Here is a 22026-nt window from a genome sequence, read left to right as displayed (position 1 = left end):
ATAAAAAATAAATGATATTCAATCTTGCCTATATTGTCTGATATTTTTTAAGGTAGTGTATGAAGCAGAAGGTAAAATATGAACCAGCTGCTTAATAGAAAGTGTTCAAGCAGCAAGTAGTGTTTCCAATGGGACAAGGTCAATCTCATGCTAGATGCTCTCCTACATTGTACTTGAGCTGGTGCAGTCGACCAATGACTCTGCAGAGTATTTCAGCACCAGCACCGGTTGTCTTGAGGTTCTTGCCAGCTTCTACAGTTGCATTCTGCTTCAAACAAGTTGAACAACATGCTTGTTTAACTTTCACTCTTACTTCCAGGATTTTTCTTAGTCTAGTTTTCTTTCAGTTTAGCTAGGCTTCCTGTAATTAAGAAATAGCTATGAAGTCCACCAGCCAGGAACTGCTGGACCACAGTGTACTGTGCATATGCCTCCAGCACATGCCTTCTGCTGACTGGGGACACCAATTGTGGAGGGAATCAATACCCAGATGAGGAGATCCTGCTGCTTACCAGCACTCTTGTTGAATCATATTAAAGAAGTTCTGTATTAAAATCACAAATGAGTTTGATTCCCCATAGTTTAAATTCCAGGGTATTATTAATTAAGAAGTCTCTTGGTTTTTGGTCTCTTATTTTTACTGTTTCTCTCCCTCTCTGTGTGAAACTTGCAAGCTGCTAATTGTGTTAGTACATCCTAAGACAGAGTCTGTTCTCAAAGCAATTCTTTGTAACAACTACTCACAGAGAGAGAGACTCAAAGCAATAGTCTCTAACAACAGAAACAGCACCCAGAGACTCCCCGCCCTTTTGTTGTATTCATCTAGCTTTGTTAACAATTGTGATTACAATAGAGATAGAGGATGTATGTGGATGGATGCTTGGTGTGGATAATAACTGAATGATCCGGGAGATGCCAGCCTAAGAATCCAGTGTCCATCGGCTGAAGAAGGCATCAAGTGGAAATAACCAGAGTACTCCCGGAGGGCAGACTGGAATCCACCCAACAGCCTCAAGGATGGGAGAACTGAAGAACAAGATAACATCTTGCAGCACGGAGCCATCAGGAATGTGCCATCTGCTGACTGATTCAGAAACAGCATGATGAAGCAATTCCTATAGACTGGCATAGGAATAAATTCCTATAAAAATGGACTCTAGAAAGTGAGAACTTTGGGGTCTGATTCTGCAAACCAACTTCCAGGAGCATCAGATGTGCATCTGACAAGGCCCTGCTCCCTCCTCATGTCCAGGACACCTGGCCAGTGGCTTGGCATGAGCAACTCTAAGGCTGGTAACTATGATAACAACCTTGCAGAACCTGTGTATGTGTTGTATGAATGAATGAATGTGTGAATAAATATGAAATTGAATGGAATGTTATAGCTATAACTAACTGCTTACTATGATTCTGTCTGTATTCACAGTAAATGTGGCATTTTGCCTTTTCCCCTTTAATAAGATCCTGCTGGTTTTTATTTTATTGGTATAACATTGTCCAGCTCAGAATCAGTCCCCAGGAGTTTAAACTCTTCTAGTAGCTATTGCCTCTGCTCACTGAGTGAGAAGGCAGCCCTACTTCCTTTATTTCTCTAACCAGCTTTACTTCAGTCCGGTGTCTTATCATCTCCCGCCTTGTAAGTATATTTTCAATGTGATCCTTAGCTAGAGAAGCTGGCAGGAATCTCCAACCAAAATCTACTGGTGCTCTAAAATTCTGCAGTGGTCTTAATAACTATTCAAGGGTGAGATAAGCAAAATGTTAGTTTTGTCCATATGAAAAATAAGGTTAAAAACATTTGTCTAGTTTGTGTAAGAGTCATTTCTGTATTTATTTTCTTGATTTAATTTTTCATTTAAAAAAATTGGATACTTTATCTTTCTTGCAAAAAATTAAAACTAATCAATGCATGATTTAAAATTGACCCTTTCTTGTAGCAAAAATAACTTAACTTTATTATCTCTAATAAATATAATCTTTAACTATGTGTAAAATCATGTTTCTTTGGCTACTAATTTTGATTAAATCCTTTATATTAATGTCCTTTTCAGCTGCTACCCCAACTCCAGCTATCATTTACGGTAAACTAATACAAAATTTGTCTGCATCATCCACCAAACATATTCACACTTTTGCCTATTGCAAATTGTGTCATCTTTGGTTTTAATTTCCATTTCATGTCTTTTTACCAACTTTTTTTTTTTTTAAAGCAGAAGAGAATTCTGTGCAATCATACCATTTTCTTATTAGCTATTTGTTCAGACTGTTTCATTACTATATTATTAGCCTTTAGAATTTTACACCAAGGCTATTTTAAATTATTTGGGAGTATACAATTTATAGAAAATGAAGTTTTTAAGCAATTTTTTAAGTTTGTTGTTTACAGTATTATTAAATTTCTTTATACTAAGTACAGTAATGCAATATATTTTCTGTAATAATATGTAATACAGAACAAATACTTGAAGAACAAAGTTCAGCAGTGTCCTGAAGGCCCACATCAAAAACAAGTATAGGTCTGATCTTGCACCATTTAAATTAAAGGGAGTTTTGCTGTTGACTTCACTGAGAGAAGCATCAAGGCCTTTAATTCTAGCTTCCACAGTACAGAAGCATAAGCTAAACGAGGCCTGAAAATCTAATTGTAGCAGTTTACATGGCCCTATATAGGTATTTGCAATGTCAAAAGCCATCCTGTTTTCTCAGTTGAAAGGGGTCCTTAAAAGTGGCCAAATAATTGATCTCATAAATGTCTTGATTTTACTCCACACTGGAAATGAAATAGGACTTTATTATCAAGGTTCTTTTCTGCTTCTCATTAACATTTTACATTAATTTTAATGTTATGGCATAAGAGAGTGTAGATTTTAATCTTTTACAATATCCTGAATAAGGCTTTTTCATATTTCATATTCTCTGAATTTATATTGCAAGGCAAAATATGGTACTATGGACCTGATACTGCAAACACTTTAAAATATGAATAACTTTATTCACTTTAATAAGTCCCATTGACCTTAATGGACCTACTCTGGTCTTTCATTCCAAATGCTTATTAATATAATGAATGATTTTCAGCAATTCGGGATGAACAATTTCATAATTATGAATTCAGAGTATTGTAAATTAACAGTTTAGTTTATATTTTCAGGCTTCTTAAAATGTGTAGGTTAAAAGTAAAATGCCTTTGTTTTTCTTATTGCAGAGCATCTTTCTTAAATTGACGCATGAAATATTTGTACTAATTCTGAAACAGTTTCTTTTTAATATCTGCACTTCTTTATTTTTCACGACCAAAGATTTTATTTCGTGTATAATAGTTAGCTACTCATATTCATTAGTCATTAACTGAACATGATGCTGAACCATGCATTTCATATTTCTTTGCTTTTCATTACAGTAGCTTTTATATTGCAAAACAATCAGGCATAGAGTTTCTGTCAGTAGCGTTTGCTTGTTACAAATGTATTTAGAAAGTTCCCAGCAACATCAGTTCTTATGCATTCCATTACAATTGCATGCAAATAGCCACTAAATCATATCGGCATAATGGAAGTAGATCTCTTTATTGTTGTGCTTTTGGAAAAGTTTTGGTTGAAATGTGAGAATTGTTGCCAAGAAGAAACTGTTTAATCTGTTATATTTAGTTACTATGTATTTATTTGGCTTATAGATCGTCCTGATCCACCCTTTGATTTAGAATTAACAGATCAGCTAGAAAGAAGCATACAGCTGTCCTGGATACCAGGATATGACAATAACAGCCCCATTACAAGTATGTTTGGTTGTATTTACTGGAACAAAAATTCATTGTTTTACTTTTTCAGATTCCAAAGAGTTTTGAAATATACCTTTGTCTAGTAAGCTTAGCAAATACATTCTTTCATTGTTATTATTATTTACCGGTATTACAGTGGTGCCCAAAACATGTTGCATGCGGTTCAAACATATGGAAGGACACATTCCCTGCCCCACAGAGTTCAGTCAAAAGCCCCTAATCCTGCAGTCACAACCAGTAGCACAGACACTTGCATCCATGTGAAACCCCTTTTAAGGGCTCAATCCTGCAAATACATACAGGAGTAAATTTTTAATCACATGCGCAGCCCCACTGAAATAAACTTACTCCCAGACATTTTTTGACAGTGTTAAAATCTTAAACTAACCTGAATGTGCGACAGTTGAATTTGAAAGCTCATTGGCAGCAATACCTTTATGTGTTATTTATCTTTGTTGACAGAAAAGCTTTAACTTCCTCAAAATTATAAACCAGATGGTTTTTCTGATCTTTTCAAAGCCAAACTTTTGATAGAGGTAAACATCGAAAGCAGTTCATTCAGGCCTAGTGCTTGGGGTGTGCTGTCCAGTCCAGTCTCTATTCCAGCAAACAGGAGTTTGCAGGTTCCAGGCCGGCTCTGTTAGTGTCTCTCATTGGGGCCCTTCTGCAGTGGCTCCCTCCCCAGCCGCTGCTGCTCCCCCATAAGTCCCACCCAGCTTGCACTCAGCTGTAAGGTCCAGCAGTCACAGTCTGTTCCACACGTGGAGCTGTGTTCAGTTCCCACAGATTCCTCTCTGCATCTGATTTCTCTGCAGCTCCTGGCTTGTCAAGCAGCCACCGCTTCCCAGTTGAGCCCGGCCACTTCCTCATGCAGGACCCTTCCCCTTACCTGTCCAAGAGGAAGGGGACATGCAGTGAGGAGGGCTGACGGGAGTTATAACCCCTGCTTAGCAGGTCCATCACAGTACATATACAATTTCAAATGTTTTCTCTCACTGCTTATTTCTGTGCTGAAACTTCATCTATTGTGTCTTTCTCTCAGTACGGTATTTCTAAGGCTCCTGTTGTGGCAGTATCCAAGCAGCTAAGACAGTTACAATAGAATTATGCTTACTTACAGTTAGAATGCCAAAGAGTTATGTTTCCATTACATTTCTTGCTAAGGACTACTTATTCAGTTGTATTCTCTAACTTATTTATTATAATTTCAAGTTTATTTTAAAAATATTTAGTGTAGATCGGATTGCTGACTTATGATTATTTCATTCATAAATGACTGTGCTAGTCTCTGATGCCTAGGAATGTTATAGATCTGACATATAATTGAACTCAATTTTTGTTGATAGATTTTGTCATTGAATATGAAGATGGAATGCGTGAACCAGGGGTATGGCATTACCAGACAGAAGTCCATGGGACTCAGACAACTGTACAGTTAAAGCTGTCTCCGTATGTTAACTATTCGTTCCGTGTAATAGCTGTCAATGAGATTGGTAGAAGTCAGCCAAGTGAAGCATCTGAACAATACCTAACAAAAGCTGCAAGTAAATAAACACTACCATTTACCAGTAATCAGTTTACTCTTTAGACGCCATTGAATTATTTAGAACTCAAAGAACAGTCGGGCCTTACTCAATTATAAATATTTAACTTTTAGAGCCAGATGAAAATCCTTCTGGTGTTCAAGGGATAGGATCAGAACCCGATAATTTGGTGATTATATGGGAGGTAAGTTTTTTAGCCTATAAGCAACATTTTCTAGAAAATAAAAATATAAACTTTGAACAAATTAATAGATGTTACAGTTGGTGCTTGTTTGAGACAAAATAAAAATCCACTAATTTGTCTGAACCTTTCCCCTTCCTTAAATAGGGGGAAAATGTAAATGAATACTCACAGTGAGAAACATACTTTCAAAGGACTGTTTTCTCTTTTGTTTATTAGTGGTTTCTCCCTCTTCCTGACAAACTCATTAATTTAGGATAACTTGAAGTGTTTTCATGCATTAAGATTAAAAAATATATATAGTATCTTAGATCAGTTAGCCTCATAATTTTAGAATGGATTCCAATTTAAATCCTAACTCTTCACTAAACTTTATTATAAACTAAATTATCATTATACCTTCCTACTTAAAGCTGTTTGTGGATGCATTGTACTGACACTTACAAGGCACGAATTCTGATTCTCTTTCTAAACACAGATTCCCAACTACTCATTACTGCAAAGTCAGCTTCCCATTACAGCTTTGAAAAGATTCCAACTCTCTGGGAAATATGATTTATAATAACTTATTTTAGCTTTTTCGTAGTATCTGTCTTCAACGACTGACGAAAACTAACAAGAATATATTTACATCAGTTAGCTTGCATGATTAAAACACTTGGTGATTAGGTTCTCTGCTTTTCAAAATGTTCAGGGTGATATACGAATGTATTATTTCACTTTGATGCCAGTGTAACTGAAATTACAGCAGCGTAAAAATGAAACAGAAGTTTCAATATCATTACACTGGTATAAAACTGGGGGAACCACATGGTGAACCAGGCTCATTTTTACACCTTCCTTCTTCTTTAGAAGTCTATGATTTTGTTATTATCCTGGATTGCTCTTCTTTGCAAATGTTATAAAATAATTTTAAAATATTAATTTCATTTTTTTTTCATTTTAGCCTTTAAAAGGTTTTCAGTCCAATGGACCAGGTCTTCAATACAAAGTCAGTTGGCGTCAGAAAGATGTTGGTGATGAGTGGACTTCTGTTATAGTTGCAAATGTTTCAAAATATATTGTATCTGGTACACCGACCTTTGTTCCATATGAGATAAAAGTACAGGCTTTAAATGACCTAGGATATGCACCAGAACCTGCAGAGGTGATTGGACATTCTGGGGAAGACTGTAAGTTGCTCAGACTGACTGACTTGTATTAATTAAAAATATCCAAATGCAAAGTCACAGAGGGATTTAAAAAAAGCTATTGAAAATTTGTGGGAGGGAATTTTTCTCTCATGTAATAAATGAAAATTGTAAACTTCAAATCTTTGGAGGATAGTTAGAGGCTTCATAAACCTCAGCGGTATGAATATTGAGGCCCACTTCAACAAACAATTGTTAAACGAGATAATAGTGTGACCCATTTCTTTATGAGTGTTCATATAGTTTATCTGTTCATATAGTCTCTGATTATCATCTGGGATTTGTTAAATCTCTCTCCCACACAGTACCAATGGTTGCTCCAGGCAACGTGCAGGTGCACATTGTTAACAGCACATTAGCCAAGGTGCACTGGGACCCTGTTCCACTAAAAACTGTCCGAGGACACCTTCAAGGATACAGGGTAAGTAACGGTAGAAGCTTTTATATCCTCATCTATCAAAATAAAATATTCCTAATGTGTATATGTGTTTGGGAGGGAGGTAACTGCTATTTTAAATGAGTATTTTCGGTTCTTTATTATACCACAATTTTGGTTGATAATTTGTTGACATAATATACTTAAGGCAAATATGTAAGGCAATTAACTTATTCTTGCATGGCATTTTGGTTAAAAATAATTATCACTGTGCAAAATCAATATAGCCCATATTACAAGGATTAAAATCTGATTATCTAAGAGATCACAAAAAGTATTATAGATTGGAAATTTTTATCCTGTGGAAGTACTTTTAGTGGGGTTTTTCTGTTCTTAGCCCAATGCTATTTGTTATCTTTATCAATGATTTGTGTCACAGAGTGACTGGCCCTTTAAGGAGGAGATGGGGCCAGTCCCACTTAATGACTGGTTAGCTGCCTCTCAGCTGTGGCTCAGTAAAGGCTCAGTTTAAAAAGGGAGAATATAGGGAGTGGGGCGGAGGGGCTCCTGTGGTAATAGGCCTTGGAGCAGGGTAGTAGTATGGAGGAGAACTGAAGAGGATCTGTGGGGAGCAGGGGAACTTCAGGTAGGGAGACATCAGGTTGCAGAAGGACACCAGGGAAAGAGACCCTGGATGGATCTTACATCTAGTTGGCACTCTTGAAAGAGTGGGAAAAGCTTGAGCAAAGTCCAGGAGAGTTGAAGAGTGTTAGCAAGAGAGGACAGACCCTGAGAGGAAGGGCTGTCACCAGCTAAAGAGTGGGTCAGAAGACTCTGGTTTTTATGTGGGTTTTTTTGGACTTATGTACCCCAGAAGTCAGACTTTACATGACTCATTGGGATCATCCAAAAAATTGCACAGTGTTGGAAGCTGTGAGGCACAGGAAACCCAGGATAGAAAACTGAGGCAGGGTGTCTCCAGTAGCATGCCATAAGGGGTGCAGCAATCTGGAAGAAAATATAAAATCATAACTGGTAAAATTTGAAGATGGCACAAAATAAATGGAGTGGCGGTCAGGAGTAAGACTTTTGGATAAACACTGCATTGCATGGTAATACTTCCCAATAGGCCTAGTCCAACTCCCATTGAAATCAATGGAAAGCCTCACATTGACTTCAATGCGGGTTGGAGTAGGCCCAATCTGAATAACTACTTCACAAAGACAGTGCACTTCAGATGTCATAGTCTATGGTTTACAAAGTAGTCAATTATCTTTCATGAAACAATAGCAAAGTCCTAACGCCAAATTCAGGCCTTTCTGGAAAACAAAATGACTTCTATATTAGGATTACTGCATGTATTTACTGGAACTGGATTTCAAACCTTTTGGTCATTGGATGTGCAGCATTACATTAGAAATGCATACGCGGCTCAATGGAGAAGATGTGCCCAGGTGTCACATGACTGAGAACCAGCCAGAGAATAGAAAAGGAATACTTGTGGCACCTTAGAGACTAACAAATTTATTTAAGCATAAGCTTTCGTGAGCTACAGCTCACTTCATCGGATGCATTCAGTGGAAAATACAGTGGGGAGATTTATATACATAGAGAACATGAAACAATGGGTGTTACCATACAGACTGTAACCAGAGTGATCACTTAAGGTGAGCTATTACCAGCAGGAGAGCGGGGGGGACCTTTTGTAGTGATAATCAAGGTGGACCATTTCTAGCAGTTGACAAGAACGTCTGAGGAACAGTGGTGGGTGGGGGTGGGGAATAAACATGGGGAAATAGTTTTACTTTGTGTAATGACCCATCCACTCCCAGTCTCTATTCAAGCCTAAGTTAATTGTATCCAGTTTGCAAATTAATTCCAATTCAGCAGTCTCTCGTTGGAGTCTGTTTCTGAAGTTTTTTTGTTGAAGAATTGCCACTTTTAGGTCTGTAATCGAGTGACCAGAGAGATTGAAGTATTCTCCAACTGGTTTTTGAATGTTATAATTCATGACATCTGATTTGTGTCCATTTATTCTTTTACGTAGAGACTGTCCAGTTTGACCAATGTACATGGCAAAGGGCATTGCTGGCACATGATGGCATATAATAGAAAGTCATGTGGGTAGCTGCAGAATGAAGCAGGTTACACCCAGCTCACCCTTGCACATTTGCAAAATGGCACATAGATCAGGCCCCTAGTTTATACCACTGAGTGCAGTGAATCATTCTGGTTAAAAACAAACACACACATTGTTTTCAGTGGTGCTGCTCCCCTTCTTCCTATTACTTTAATTCATTTTCCTGGCTGAACTATAAATTATGTGACTAACATAACATATTCTCTTTGAACTTCATATTCCCCTACCAAATCATCTTTTCTTCACCGATCAGAGTTCTGGCACGTTGTATTGCAGAGCCAGCACTGGTATGAAGTAGTGATCCTGTCAGTTTCCAGATGAATAGACCACTTATTTGATCTGTTCTTAGTAAGGTTGTTTTGCATCACCTGGTAGGATGTCCTCCAAGTTCATTTCAGTCAGAGACAATTTTCAGTCTGACTGCTGACATTCCCTTACTAAAGTGCTTTCTGAAAAGTTTGTGACTTCAACATTTCTGAAAATTAACATGGCATGGTTTAGCTTTGATTCTACTAGTAACACCAGGAGTTCAAGCTAAACTGGTCAGGAGTGCGAAAGTTACCAGCATTTTTTAACACTGAAGCTGTGTGGAAGGCTCTTGTGAACCGAAATATTAGTATATCCTTGTTTGTTTTTTTTTCTTCTTCTTTTTACTCTAAGTATTTTTATTTCATTTCTTCCTCATAGCAGATTTGATAACATGTGTAACTCTCCTTCTCTTGACCAATCTTTTTAGGGTCACATTTGCCACATAATCTACATGCCATGGTTCTCATTTCTTTCCTTTTCTGTTACCTAATAAACTTTGGATTTGTAAAAATGCTTCCAAGCTCTTCAGAACAGATGCGAAATCCAAACTGAGTCCAATCCAAAATACAAGCTCGCCACAGGCTAAATATTGATTGATTTACTCATTCTGATCATAATACTTTTGTAGGAATACTACAGAACGGAAGAAGTTTCAAGGTGTTTCAAGAAATGGTGTTGCATGAATCTGGTCAACCAGGATGCAGTTTGTTGTTTGTCTGACTCAAATTTTGCCAACTGCGTCTGTTCAAAACTGAAGGGCATAAAGAGTTATCCTTTCTATTGAAAACCAATAGAACCAATCTCTTTCTTTCAGAAGGAAGCCTCTTGCTCTGTAGATACTTTTTTTATATTGTAGGTTTTCCCACAATATCTTATGCTGGAATAATAAACAACAATATGAAAAGGAGTATTTGTGGCACCTTAGAGACTAACCAATTTATTTGAGCATAAGCTTTCGTGAGCTACAGCTCACTTCATCGGATCATTCTGTATGCATCCGATGAAGTGAGCTGTAGCTCACGAAAGCTTATGCTCAAATGAATTGGTTAATCTCTAAGGTGCCACAAGTACTCCTTTTCTTTTTGCGAATACAGACTAACACGGCTGTTACTCTGAAACCTGTCAAACAACAATATCACATGCAAAGTAATAAAAACAAGTAGATCCTGTTATTACTATAATTGAAATCCTTCCATCATTTACAATTGATGTAATTGAAACCGAGATCAAGCTACATGAGCCTGATAAACTTAAAATCCTGATAGCAATATGTATAACCCAACCCCTGACAGGAGAGTATGACATTAACACCTTTAAGTATACCCCCTAAATAAACTAAAACAAATTAGAAGTCACAATGACAAGAATAAGATTGTTAACCAAAGGCAGCTGGTGTTTGCATAACAGATTTCTTTAGGTCTAAATGGGCTTTCCAGTACTAACAAAGTCCCTCTTTTCATATTCTTAATGGTAAAATCCTGGCTCCATTAAATTCAATGGGAATCTTGCCACTGACATCACTGGAGCTAGGATTTTACCCCATATACCTTACTCTAGTAATTTTAGTGTGGGATCACAGTCACAGTGGCCCTGCAAAATAAATGTTGATATATTTGAGGGTGACGTTCCTTTAACCGTGTATTAAAGATACAGAAAAGGAAAAACAGTTAAAGTATTTGGAATGTAAAAAAAATAACTAAGACTTTCATTTTAACAACCTCCCTTGTTCCTGTTCTCTTTCCCTGTAGCTGGAGTGTTTTTTAATAAGGAAAGGTTTCAGAGTAACAGCCATGTTAGTCTGTATTCACAAAAAGAAAAGGAGTATTTGTGGCACCTTAGAGACTAACCATTTATTTGAGCATAAGCTTTCGTGAGCTACAGTATGCATCCGATAAAGTGAGCTGTAGCTCACGAAAGCTTATGCTCAAATAAATTGGTTAGTCTCTAAGGTGCCACAAGTACTCCTTTTCTTTTTAATAAGGAAAAAGTCCTTGTTTTACCATCTCTTAGATGGTATTAAAGATATGATAACTGTCCTTTTGGGAAAAAAATAAGTTTGGGGGGGAAAAGAGTTGAGCTGGAGCTTTTGTTATTGCTGCTATTGTTAAAGTCCAATTCTGTTTTGTAGAAGCAACCCAAGACAAATACACACAATAGGGAAGAGAAAAGAACAGCAAAGATAGAATATGCAGCTTATGTCTCTCGTGTTGACTCTCATTTGCATCCTCTTTGCTGGAGAAACACAGGCACAAAATGTGGCGTTACCAGCCACTCCGAGACCTGACAAACTTGTACCAGCATTGGCCTGTTCAGGCATTGCTTTTAGCTGTCTTTCTGGTCACGAGCTTACAGCAGTGTTGCAAAAATATAGTCTTTGCTGGCTAAGACAGAAGGCAATAGGAGAAGGATAAGAAAGAGAAGAAATAAGGTGGGGAAGTAAAAGGACAAACAAGGGACAAAGTAACAGTCTCACATCCCAGGTGTTGTTCAGGATTCAGCCAAAGCCAGTGGAGGTGGTGATGTCATCTGGGACTCTCTCTCCAGCCTGGGCTGATCAGAACATCTCTCAGGATCAGGATGACAAAGGCCCAAAAGTGTAACAGTAGATCCCAGGATCCCAGGAGCTGTAGGAGTGGCAGCCATGATGGTGAAGCTTACCCCTTTCCTTTTTTCAGTTAGTAATTGTTACATTTGCTTTGATTTTCTCCCCTAAATCTTTTTTTTTAGGACACCAAAAGAGAGTGATGAGCAGACGAGCCTGTTCCCTCATAATTTTTTCCAGCAATTAAAGCTAGTTTCTGACATACCAATTTTGGTTACTTTTCGAGTAGATGCAGACATGTATTCCAAGTACAAGTGTGCATGCCCCGTGTGCCAGAGCTGGACACTTTTGCCTAACACTACCCATAGAGGGGAAGCGCTTGCACCTAGCGTCCTCAGCCCCTCTCCTTGTTATATGAGGCAGCACCACCTGACCCCCCCCCCCCCCACTCCTCCTGGAAGTTCCTTCTCACCACCTGACGGTTGGAGTTGGAGCTCCACATGGTTGTTGTTTTCACAACCTCACAATTTCTCCTCTTAGCCTAGTTAATTGTACATAGTTAATAGTTAGTTAGTGTTAGTGGAAAAGTTATAGAGTATAATACAGTGGTAGTGCTCCCTGGTGATGCCCTCACCGGGGTACAGACATTGACCTTCGTGGAGGGGCAATTCCTAACAGTGACCCCCATGCAAGATGCTGGCTCTGCCCACCTTAAGGAGCTCTGTTCAATCTGTAGATTGTTCAAGAAGAGGACTCAAGTGGTGCAGGACCTTCAGCTTAAGCAGCACCTGCTTGAACAGGCCATGCGGCCTGACCCAGTACCAAGGCCTTCCTCAGGCTGCCGATGGCCATCCAGCTTGGAAAAGGCTGCTGCCTCCTGTTCCAGGGCAGGGGCCTCGCCGAAGGGGCACAGGAGTCGTTCTCTGTCATTGGTGCCAAAGAAGAGGTCTCATAAGAATAAATCATGAGCACTCCAGGTCCTGAGGCAACTCTTCTGCCTCCCGTAAAAGAAGCACAGACCAGCACGAGACCGACTCCAGCACATGGGATGGCATGGGTACCTCTGACACTCCCTTGGTACAGGTAGGGAGGGCAGACACCCTGTACCATTGACTCCAGTTCCAGCCTCCAGGTGTCTGTTGAGTCTGGTGCTGACGGGAATAGCGTACAAGGCTGCAGCAGATCTTCTTTGCCTTTCAGTCCCGTCTTTGTCACCGGTCCAGGACTTTGTGAGGCTGGCGCCCACGATGGATCCCCGGTTCGAGTGTGCTGCCGAACTCTCAGGCCTCTCAGCACTGCACTAGGAAGCACGCCTCCCGGGGGTTGGAATTGACTCTGCACCAGAGTACAAAGTTCTTTAGTATCAGGTTCCGTGGAGGTTGTTGCCACTCTTGACATCGAGATGCTCAGGCGCTCCAGTACCACTGTTTGCACTGGAACTGTCCTGGCCTGCAGCACAGGCATTTTCAGCACCAATGGTGCTGACCTCATTCTGGGCTATGGATGAGTTGGATCGCCTGTTGGCTCCCTTTGGAGTCGCTCCCCCCTGCAAAGTCTCCAAGGTGTCAGGACTCTTCTCTTTCTGAATTGGGATCCTTATCATCCCACTCCACTTGGTCTGAGGAGGACCGAAGGCCACCGGTAGAGCAGTGTGGCTACGAGGGTTGGCATTTGCCCCAAGGCCAGGATGGACACGTGTGGCCCCATGCCTACTGGCCACCAATGTCTTACCCATACCAGTAGCCCCTTGGGCTCAGTGGGAAGCTCCTTTGTCCAAGTCAAAACCAAGATTGCCTGCTCGTATGACTTTGTGGGCTGCAGATCAACCGCAAGTCCAGACACCCACAGTTCCCCTTCCTGTGGAGCCACCAGAGTTTCCCCACCTGGAGATGCTAACTCAGGAGTGACCCATCTGTGGCTCAGCCAACAGCCTCATCCTTGCCCCCAGACAATGCTGTGCTGCCTGGTTTATCCTCCCCTTCCATCCTGGAGGGCTTCCAGGCATACCAGTACCGTTTACGCTGTGTGGCTGCATCCCTTGGTATTCAAGCAGAGTTTCTCCAGGAGAATACTCATAAACTAATGGACATTTTCCAGCCCTCTGTCCCTGGGAGGGTGGCCCTTCCAATTAAAGAGGCATTCCTCAAGCCTGCAAGAGATTTTTGGGGTACACTGGCCTCAGTACCGCCATTGGCCAAGCGTTTGGAGAAGTACTGTTTTATGCCTGTTCATGAATACATGTGGTTCTGTTCCCATCTGGCCTAGAACTTCCTGGTGGTCAAGGCGATGAATGATCACCCAGCAGAGCAGATTCAAGTCCACTCCCAAGGACAGAGACTCTAAGTGCCTGGACGTTTTGGAAAGAGAGATATACATCTCCTCTTCACTGTAGATGAGGATCACAAACAAGCAAGCTTTGCTGCCGGGTATGACTTTCTTAATTGGTCAGCTGTGGCCAAATTTGAGGAGCAATTGCCCAAGGCTTCACATGAGGCATTTCGGGCATTTGTCTTTGAGGGCTGCTTGGTGGCCAAAATATCTCTGTAATCCACCTGTGATGTTGCAGGGACTTCAGCCAGGGACAATTATCATGAAGAGGGCTTCCTGGCTCCAAAACTCGGGGATCACTCTGGATGTCCACCAAGTGATTGAGGACTTGCCTTTTGATGGCCAAACCTTGTTTCCGGACAAGACTGATGAAACCCTGAATTCCTTTAAGGGCTACTTTTAGGTATTTGGGGGTATATGCGCCATCCTCGCAGAGGTGCCACTGCGGGGCACTGCAACAACAGCTGTACAGGCTGCAACATCCGTTTGTGCAGCCCTTCCCCCTCAAAACAGCAAGACTACTCCAGGAAGAGGGACAAGTCTCATAAGAGGAAACACTCGGTCTTGAGGCCCAGCCGGTGTGCGTGCCCTCCTTTGGTGCCTGCTAATCAGCCATTTTGACTTGTTGGACCAGAGCACTGTTCCAGTTGTTCTTCCTCCCTTGTCATCCCCCATTCCTCTGAGGACATGCTGGCCCATTTTTACAATTCCTGGGTCTTGATTACCTCAGACAGCGGGGTCCTAGACACTGTGAGATCAGGCTGTGCCATCCAGTTCTTCTCCATGCCCCTTGCCACCCTCCTTCTCCATCCTTCTTCAGGGACCCCCTCTCATGAGACACTGCTCTTTGAGTAGGTCGGCTCTCTGCTAGTGTTGGGAGCAGTGGAGGAGGTATCCCCCCTGCTTTGTGTCAGAACAACTTGTTCACTGCTCTGGACCTTCAAGATGCTTATTTTCCTGTGGCCATTCTGCTGAGTCATAAGAAGCTTCTTCACTTCATGGTAGGAGACTACCACTTTCAGTACACAGTTCTCCTGTTTGTCCTCTCTTCTCTCCCCCTCGCCCGCGACCCCGAGTCTTCACCAAATGCATGGCCGTAGTCATGGAAGAAAATCCATATCTTCCCCTACCTCAACGACTGGCTGCTGAAGGGTGGTTCCAGAAAGGAGGTTCTTGCCCATATTGTCAACGTGCTATGTTTATTCAACCTTTTTAGACTCATTTTAAACACCGTGAAGTCAACCTTGGCTCCCACACAGAAAACAGAGTTCATTGGACCCTGCTAGATTCCACAAGGTTAAGGTCATTTCTGCTGACTGACCACTTCCAGGCAATTTGACAGATGTGTCTTGATCTGCAATCACAACCGTTTACAACAGTTGGCATATATCTGAGCCTGTTGGGCCAGGTGGTACAACTTACCAGGTTGTGTGTTTGCCCTCTTCATATGTGGCTCAGGATGGTTTACTGCCCTGCCCTACAGTTAGTTTATTGCCCTGCCCTGCCTCTGGACAGGTTGGTTCACCTTCCTCGATCATTCCTGGAGTCCCTATGCTGGTGGGAGTCCCCATGCAATGTGTGCAAGGCATCCCCTTCACTTAGCCCTCTCCAACCAAGTCAAGGCTACCAATGCATCGTTTCTGGTTGGGGGAGCATCGGAACTTGTTGAGGGTGCAGGTCTCTGGTTGGAACAGGAGGTCTTAGTCCACATCAACATGCTGGAGCTTTGGGCCATCCACAATGTGGGTCGTGCCTTCTGGGACCATATCAGATGTTCAGTGGTTCACATACTCAGCAATGATATGACCGCAACATACTGTGTGAACAAACAAGGGGGAGTCCACTCCAGATCACTCTGCCTGGAGGAGATCAACCTGTGGCAGTTCTGCATCGAAGAAGAAATCACTCCAATAGCTGTCTACTTACCAGGGATCCAGAACCACCTTGCAGATCGTCTCAGCAGGGTTTTCTCCCTGAGCTGCGAATGGTCCCTAAGGGTGGAGGCCCTTTGGATGGTTTCACAATGTGGGGCATCCCCACGATCAACCTCTTTACAGTGAGGGAAAACAGGAAGTGTCACCTGTTCTGCTCTTGAAGGGACTCAGCCTGGACTCCCTCTCCGATGCTTTGCACTACAGCTGGCAGTTGACTCTGCCATACTTATTCCCCAGGTTATTGCCAAGCTCAAGGTGGATCGAGCCAGGCTCATCCTGATCACTCCATCATGGCTGAGATCGTGCTTGTTTTGGGACCTCCTCACTCAGTTCAGCATCCCATGCCGCTTCCTTTCCTTCCCAACATCCTCACACAGTACTGCAGGTGCACCTGGCATCTGGTGATCAGCCCCTTGCACCTTATGGTGTGGCTACTGCATGACTGAACAAGGAGGAAAAGTGTTGCTTGGAGGCCGTCCAACAGGTCCTACTTAACAGTCAGAAGCCTTCCACTAGAACAGTCTACTTGGCGAAGTGCAAGAGGTTTTCCATGTGGTCTTTGGCCTGTGGTGCCATTCAGCAGAAACTTCTGCCCAGGACATATTGGAGTACCTGCTACACCTTCAGGAATCTGGTTCAGCACTCAGTTCTCTAAGAATGCACTTGACAGCAATATTGGCATTTCATCCACCTATCCAAGGAAAATTGATTTTCTCCAGTGCCATGGTGATGAGTTTTCTGAAAGAACTTCTCCACCTGCATCCTCCAGTCCAAGAGCCAGTTTTGGGACCTGAACACAGTTTTATCAGCTCTACTGGGGCTTCCATTCAAGCGCCTTGCTTCCAATCCACTACATTTCCTGTCTTAGAAAACAGCATTCTTGATGGCCATTACTGCTGCCGGGAGGGTAGGTGAGTTGCTGGCGCTAATGGCAGGGCCTCCTTACACATATTTCTCCAAGGATAAGGTTATGCTCTGTCCACATCCGAAGTTTGTATGCCAGGTGGTCTCTCAGTTTCATTTGAACCAGGCGGTGTATTTACCTGTATTTTCCCCCAAGCTGCATTCCTCCCCAGAGGAGCAATGCCTTTAGATGTTAGATGCTGTCTAGCCTTTTATCTGACCAGGACCAAACAATTTCATGCTTTGCCTGGCCTGTTTTGTATCATTTGTGGACCGCAGGAAGGGACAAGCAATCTCTTTGCAGACCATCTCTAGATGGACAATATCTTATATCAAGATTACATATGAGATAGCATCAGCTACGCCTCCTCAACAGATATGGGCATGTCTGACTAGAGCTTATGCAATGTCTGTAGCATTACTCAATGACATTTCCATATCGGACATTTATAGGGCACCCTCATGGACGTCCATACATACACTTACGGATCATTACATGATCACTGCTTCTTCCAGAATGGACACTAATGTCAGAAGAGCAGTCCTGTGATCCTTACTCAGATAAACTCCAAGCCCCACCTCCAGATGGGGGTACTGCTCACTGATCACCTAGTCGAAATACATGTCTATATCTACTCGAAGAATGTCTATATCTACTCGAAGAATAATAATAAATGGTTACTTACTGTAATTGGGTTCTTTGAGATGTGACGCAGATGTATATTCCACAACCCACCCTTCATCCCCTGTGCTTCAGAGTCTTCCCTGGATGTTCAGTGTGAAGGAACGGAGAGTGATTGGGGCAGTGTTGCCTTATATAGGGGAGGGACTGTGGACACAAGGCGTGAGCTTTACAGGTACTGGTCCCAAGGCAAAAATCTCCGGCTCTGGCACATGGGGCTCACACACCTACTTGGAATACCTGTCTCCATCACATCTCAAAGAGCCAGAGTTACATTAAGTAGCCATTTCTTCATTGATTTCTGGTCCCACACATCTCTTGTTTATTGGACAAGATCTTAACATAGTCTTGAGTAATATCAGCAAGCCTTTTTGTTTGGACTAATTCAATCTTTCTTTCTCCTTTTTGCAGCCTTTTCCATCAACATTTATTGTTATATGTGATTGGACCCATTTGTAAACTTTTGTCAGTGTTCCCACAGTTGGGTTCACAATAAGGGTATATTTGTCGGGTGAATTGTTACAACTGGGGGCTACCCTCTGCCAGGTCTGCTGCCTTTTCATTGGCTGGACATGGGGGAATGGACTCACTGGTTAGTTATTTAATATTGATGCTGTAGGTCTGACTAAGTGCCCATTTTGGGATCAGGAAGGAATTTTTCCCATTGAACCAAATTGGTAAGAGGGTCTGGTCTGGTGGGTTTCTTTGCCTTCCTTGCAACATCTTGGAGGCACAGTTAGGTTCCAGCATTAAGACTTAAAAAGGTTTAACATTAGGAAAGTAAGACGGCTTAGCTTGCCACAACTTGTGGCTGGTGTCCAATGTGGATAAGGATAAAAGGGATCAGATCCCAGGGGTAAATGAGACCTGGGATTGTGGTGGTGGACCTTTCACTGATGGGAAAAGGGGAGACCTGAAGTCCTTCCTTGGGAGCCTCTGACCCCTCCATATGGGGGAGGTGGAGAGTATTCAAAAATTAGCTGAGTCCTAGGGATGAGCCTAGTTATTAGTTCTATAGTGTGAGTTCTGAACACCACAATGTTAAATGCTTGGTATAAGTGCACGGGAGGCAGGGCACATAATCCCCCTCTTCACTGTTAAATAAAATGTCCGTCTGCTTAAAATTCATCCCAAGTGTCTGTTCATTCACTTTCATGTATCTATCCCTTATTAAAGAGGGCTAAGCATTCAGAAGCAAAAGAACATGGATAAACATGTGAAGAAAGAACAGCCTCCACAAGAGCTCGGGGAAAGTTCCTTTTTTTAAAAAATGATTTATATGTAAAATGGACTGCAAAAGAAGCTTCATTTGGTCATCCTCAGCCTGTCTCAGACTGAGATCCAGATCCTGCAGTGAGATGAAGGGAGGCAGACTCCTGCACCTGTGTGGATTTCATTGCAGGCCTGAATTATAGGTCTCCTTTGATAATTTACCTATCATTCCAGACTAGAAAAATCCCTATGTGTCCTTCACATACAAACATGTCTTCAAGATTCTGAAAGTCACATCCGATGAAGTGGGCTGTAGCCCACGAAAGCTTATGCTCAAATAAATTTGTTAGTCTCTAAGGTGCCACAAGTACTCCTGTTCTTTTTGCGGATACAGACTAACATGGCTGCTACTCTGAAATCTGATCCTTGGTCTGCTTCTGGGATAGTGCAACTATGCACTGCCCCTTACATGGAGCTTGTAAAATGTAGTTAGGTATTCATGAAAAAATCAGAGATACCAGTTTTCTAAACTGGAATACCAAAATACTCACTACAGATTTTTTTTTTAATGCTTAGATTTACTATTGGAAAGTCCAGAGTTTATCTAAACGAAGGCGGCGGCATGTGGAGAAAAAGATTCTGACATTCAGTGGAAACAAGACACATGGAATGTTGCCAGGACTGGAGCCTTATAGTTCCTACAAGCTGAATGTTAGAGTTGTTAATGGTAAAGGGGAAGGACCAGCAAGCCCTGACAAATTATTTAAGACTCCTGAAGGAGGTATGAAATGAGAAAATTAAGGTATAAAAGCTAAGCTTAGTAAGTTCAAAAATAGCATGTTGTAAGATTGTTATTAAATTTTAAACTTTCTTGGGTAGTTTAGAAATAAAATTGGGGGTTTATAGTAGGCACAATATTAAACATTATGTTTTTATGTACAAAAGTGAAAGCAAATGTAAAGATGATACAGAAGTTATGCCAAAGTATTTTATAAGACATTCTAGTGCAATATACTTAGCATTTACCATTTTTTCTTCTTACAAGTTCCCAGCTCACCTTCCTTTTTGAAGATTTCTAATCCAACACTGGACTCTCTGACTTTGGAATGGGGTCCGCCTACTCACCCAAATGGTGTTTTGATAGCATATACAATAAAGTTTCAACCAAGTAAGTAAATAATGGTAACATCAAAAACCTGTCTCAGACCACCCACCTGTGGAATACTAATTTATACCTTTAATTCAGTAGTTATTTCACAATTTACAACAACTGTGTGGTATACCTTTATAAATTACAAATAAATCATGCTGAATTTTATATTTGTTAAAATATGGTAAAGGTTGATCTACATTGACAATAGTCCCAAGTGGAAGAGTTCATCCTCTGGGCTACAACTGTGGGATTTTTGGTTTTTTATTTATCTGTACTTCTCTACAATGAATTGATCCATGCTTCATCCCAAAATGCAAGTAAAAGCTGATGTGTAATTGTCAGCTAAGCAATAAACAAGTCATGAAATACCCTCTCAATCTAGACTGGAAAGCCACTAGCCTGTCCTCCTTCAGATCCCCACTTCTACCATGATGTCTACAGTAAATAGCCAACTGATCATAGTTAGGCAGGTAGCTGGTGTTATCAAGATTTTTATTTTATTTACATCTTAGAACTAAACCCCTCAAAAACCAAAAACTTTTGAATGACTCAAATCCATAGAATCATAGAATCATGGAATATCAGGGTTGGAAGGGACCTCAGGAGGTCATCTAGTCTAACCCCCTGCTCAAAGCAGAACCAATCCCCAACTAAATCATCTCAGCCAGGGCTTTGTCAAGCCTGACCTTAAAAGCTTCAAAGGAAGGAGATTCCACCACCTCCCTAGGTAACGCATTCCAGTGTTTCACCACCCTCCTAGTGAAAAAGTTTTTCCTAATATCCAACCTAAACCTCCCCCACTGCAACTTGAGACTATTACTCCTCGTTCTGTCATCTGATACCACTGAGAACAGTCTAGATCCATCCTCTTTGGAACCCCCTTTCAGCTAGTTGAAAGCAGGTATCAAATCCCCCCTCATTCTTCTCTTCTGCAGACTAAACAATCCCAGTTCCCTCAGCCTTTCCTCATAAGTCATGTGTTCCAGTTCCCTAATCATTTTTGTTGCCCTCTGCTGGACATTTTCCAATTTTTTGCAGCATGTGACCCAAAACAGGACCCAGTACTCCAGATGATGCCTCACCAATGTCAAATAGAGGGGAACGATCATGTCCCTCGATCTGCTGGCAATGCCCCTGCTTATACATCCCAAAATGCCATTGGCCTTCTTGGCAACAAGGGCATACTGTTGACTCATATCCAGCTTCTCGTCCACTGTCATCCCTAGGTCCTTTTCTGCAGAACTGCTGCCTACCCATTCGGTCCCTAGCCTGTAGCAGTGCACGGGATTCTTCCTCCTAAGTGCAGGACTCTCCACTTGTCCTTGTTGAACCTCATCAGATTTCTTTTGGCCCAATCCTCTAATTTGTCTAGGTCCCTCTGTATCCTATCCCTACCCTCCAGCATATCTACCACTCCTCCCAGTTTAGTGTCATCTGCAAACTTGCTGATGATGCAATCCACGCCATCCTCCAGATCATTAATGAAGATATTGAACAAAACCGACCCGAGAACCGACCCTTGGGGCACTCCACTTGATACAGGCTGCCAACTAGACATGGAGCCATTGATCACTACCCTTTGAGCCCGACAATCTAGCCAGCTTTCTATCCACCTTATAGTCCATTCATCCAGCCCATAGTTCTTTAACTTGCTGGCAAGAATACTGTGGGAGACCGTGTCAAAAGCTTTGCTAAAGTCAAGGAACAACACGTCCACTGCTTTCCCCTCATCCACAGAACCAGTTATCTCGTCA

At 41.7% G+C, this 22026-nt stretch overlaps 1 protein-coding gene across 28 annotated transcripts in view; it reads left to right on the top strand.

The window, feature by feature from the left end:
- NRCAM (neuronal cell adhesion molecule) overlaps positions 1 to 22026 on the top strand; it is a 298298-nt gene that overhangs the window by 236245 nt on the left and 40027 nt on the right. For 20 of the 28 annotated variants that reach the window (XR_012156792.1, XR_012156791.1, XM_073328057.1 and 17 more), the window contains 8 exons: positions 2052 to 2081; positions 3674 to 3775; positions 5125 to 5322; positions 5436 to 5506; positions 6450 to 6675; positions 6999 to 7114; positions 19696 to 19900; positions 20165 to 20287. Coding sequence is in view for 26 of the 28 variants with exons in the window: in XM_073328057.1 (XP_073184158.1) it covers positions 2052 to 2081; positions 3674 to 3775; positions 5125 to 5322; positions 5436 to 5506; positions 6450 to 6675; positions 6999 to 7114; positions 19696 to 19900; positions 20165 to 20287 (1071 nt within the window). In the remaining 2 variants the exon portion in view is untranslated. The remainder of the gene's footprint in view (positions 1 to 2051; positions 2082 to 3673; positions 3776 to 5124; positions 5323 to 5435; positions 5507 to 6449; positions 6676 to 6998; positions 7115 to 19695; positions 19901 to 20164; positions 20288 to 22026) is intronic. The other 8 variants (XM_073328065.1, XM_073328063.1, XM_073328054.1 and 5 more) reach the window with 1 other exon arrangement.

The sequence above is a fragment of the Lepidochelys kempii genome, chromosome 1, assembly GCF_965140265.1.
Source record: "Lepidochelys kempii isolate rLepKem1 chromosome 1, rLepKem1.hap2, whole genome shotgun sequence".
Classification (NCBI taxonomy): Eukaryota; Metazoa; Chordata; order Testudines; family Cheloniidae; genus Lepidochelys; species Lepidochelys kempii.
The sequence above is the reverse complement of the archived record's forward strand: the minus strand, read 5'-3'. Positions and strand labels throughout refer to the sequence as shown.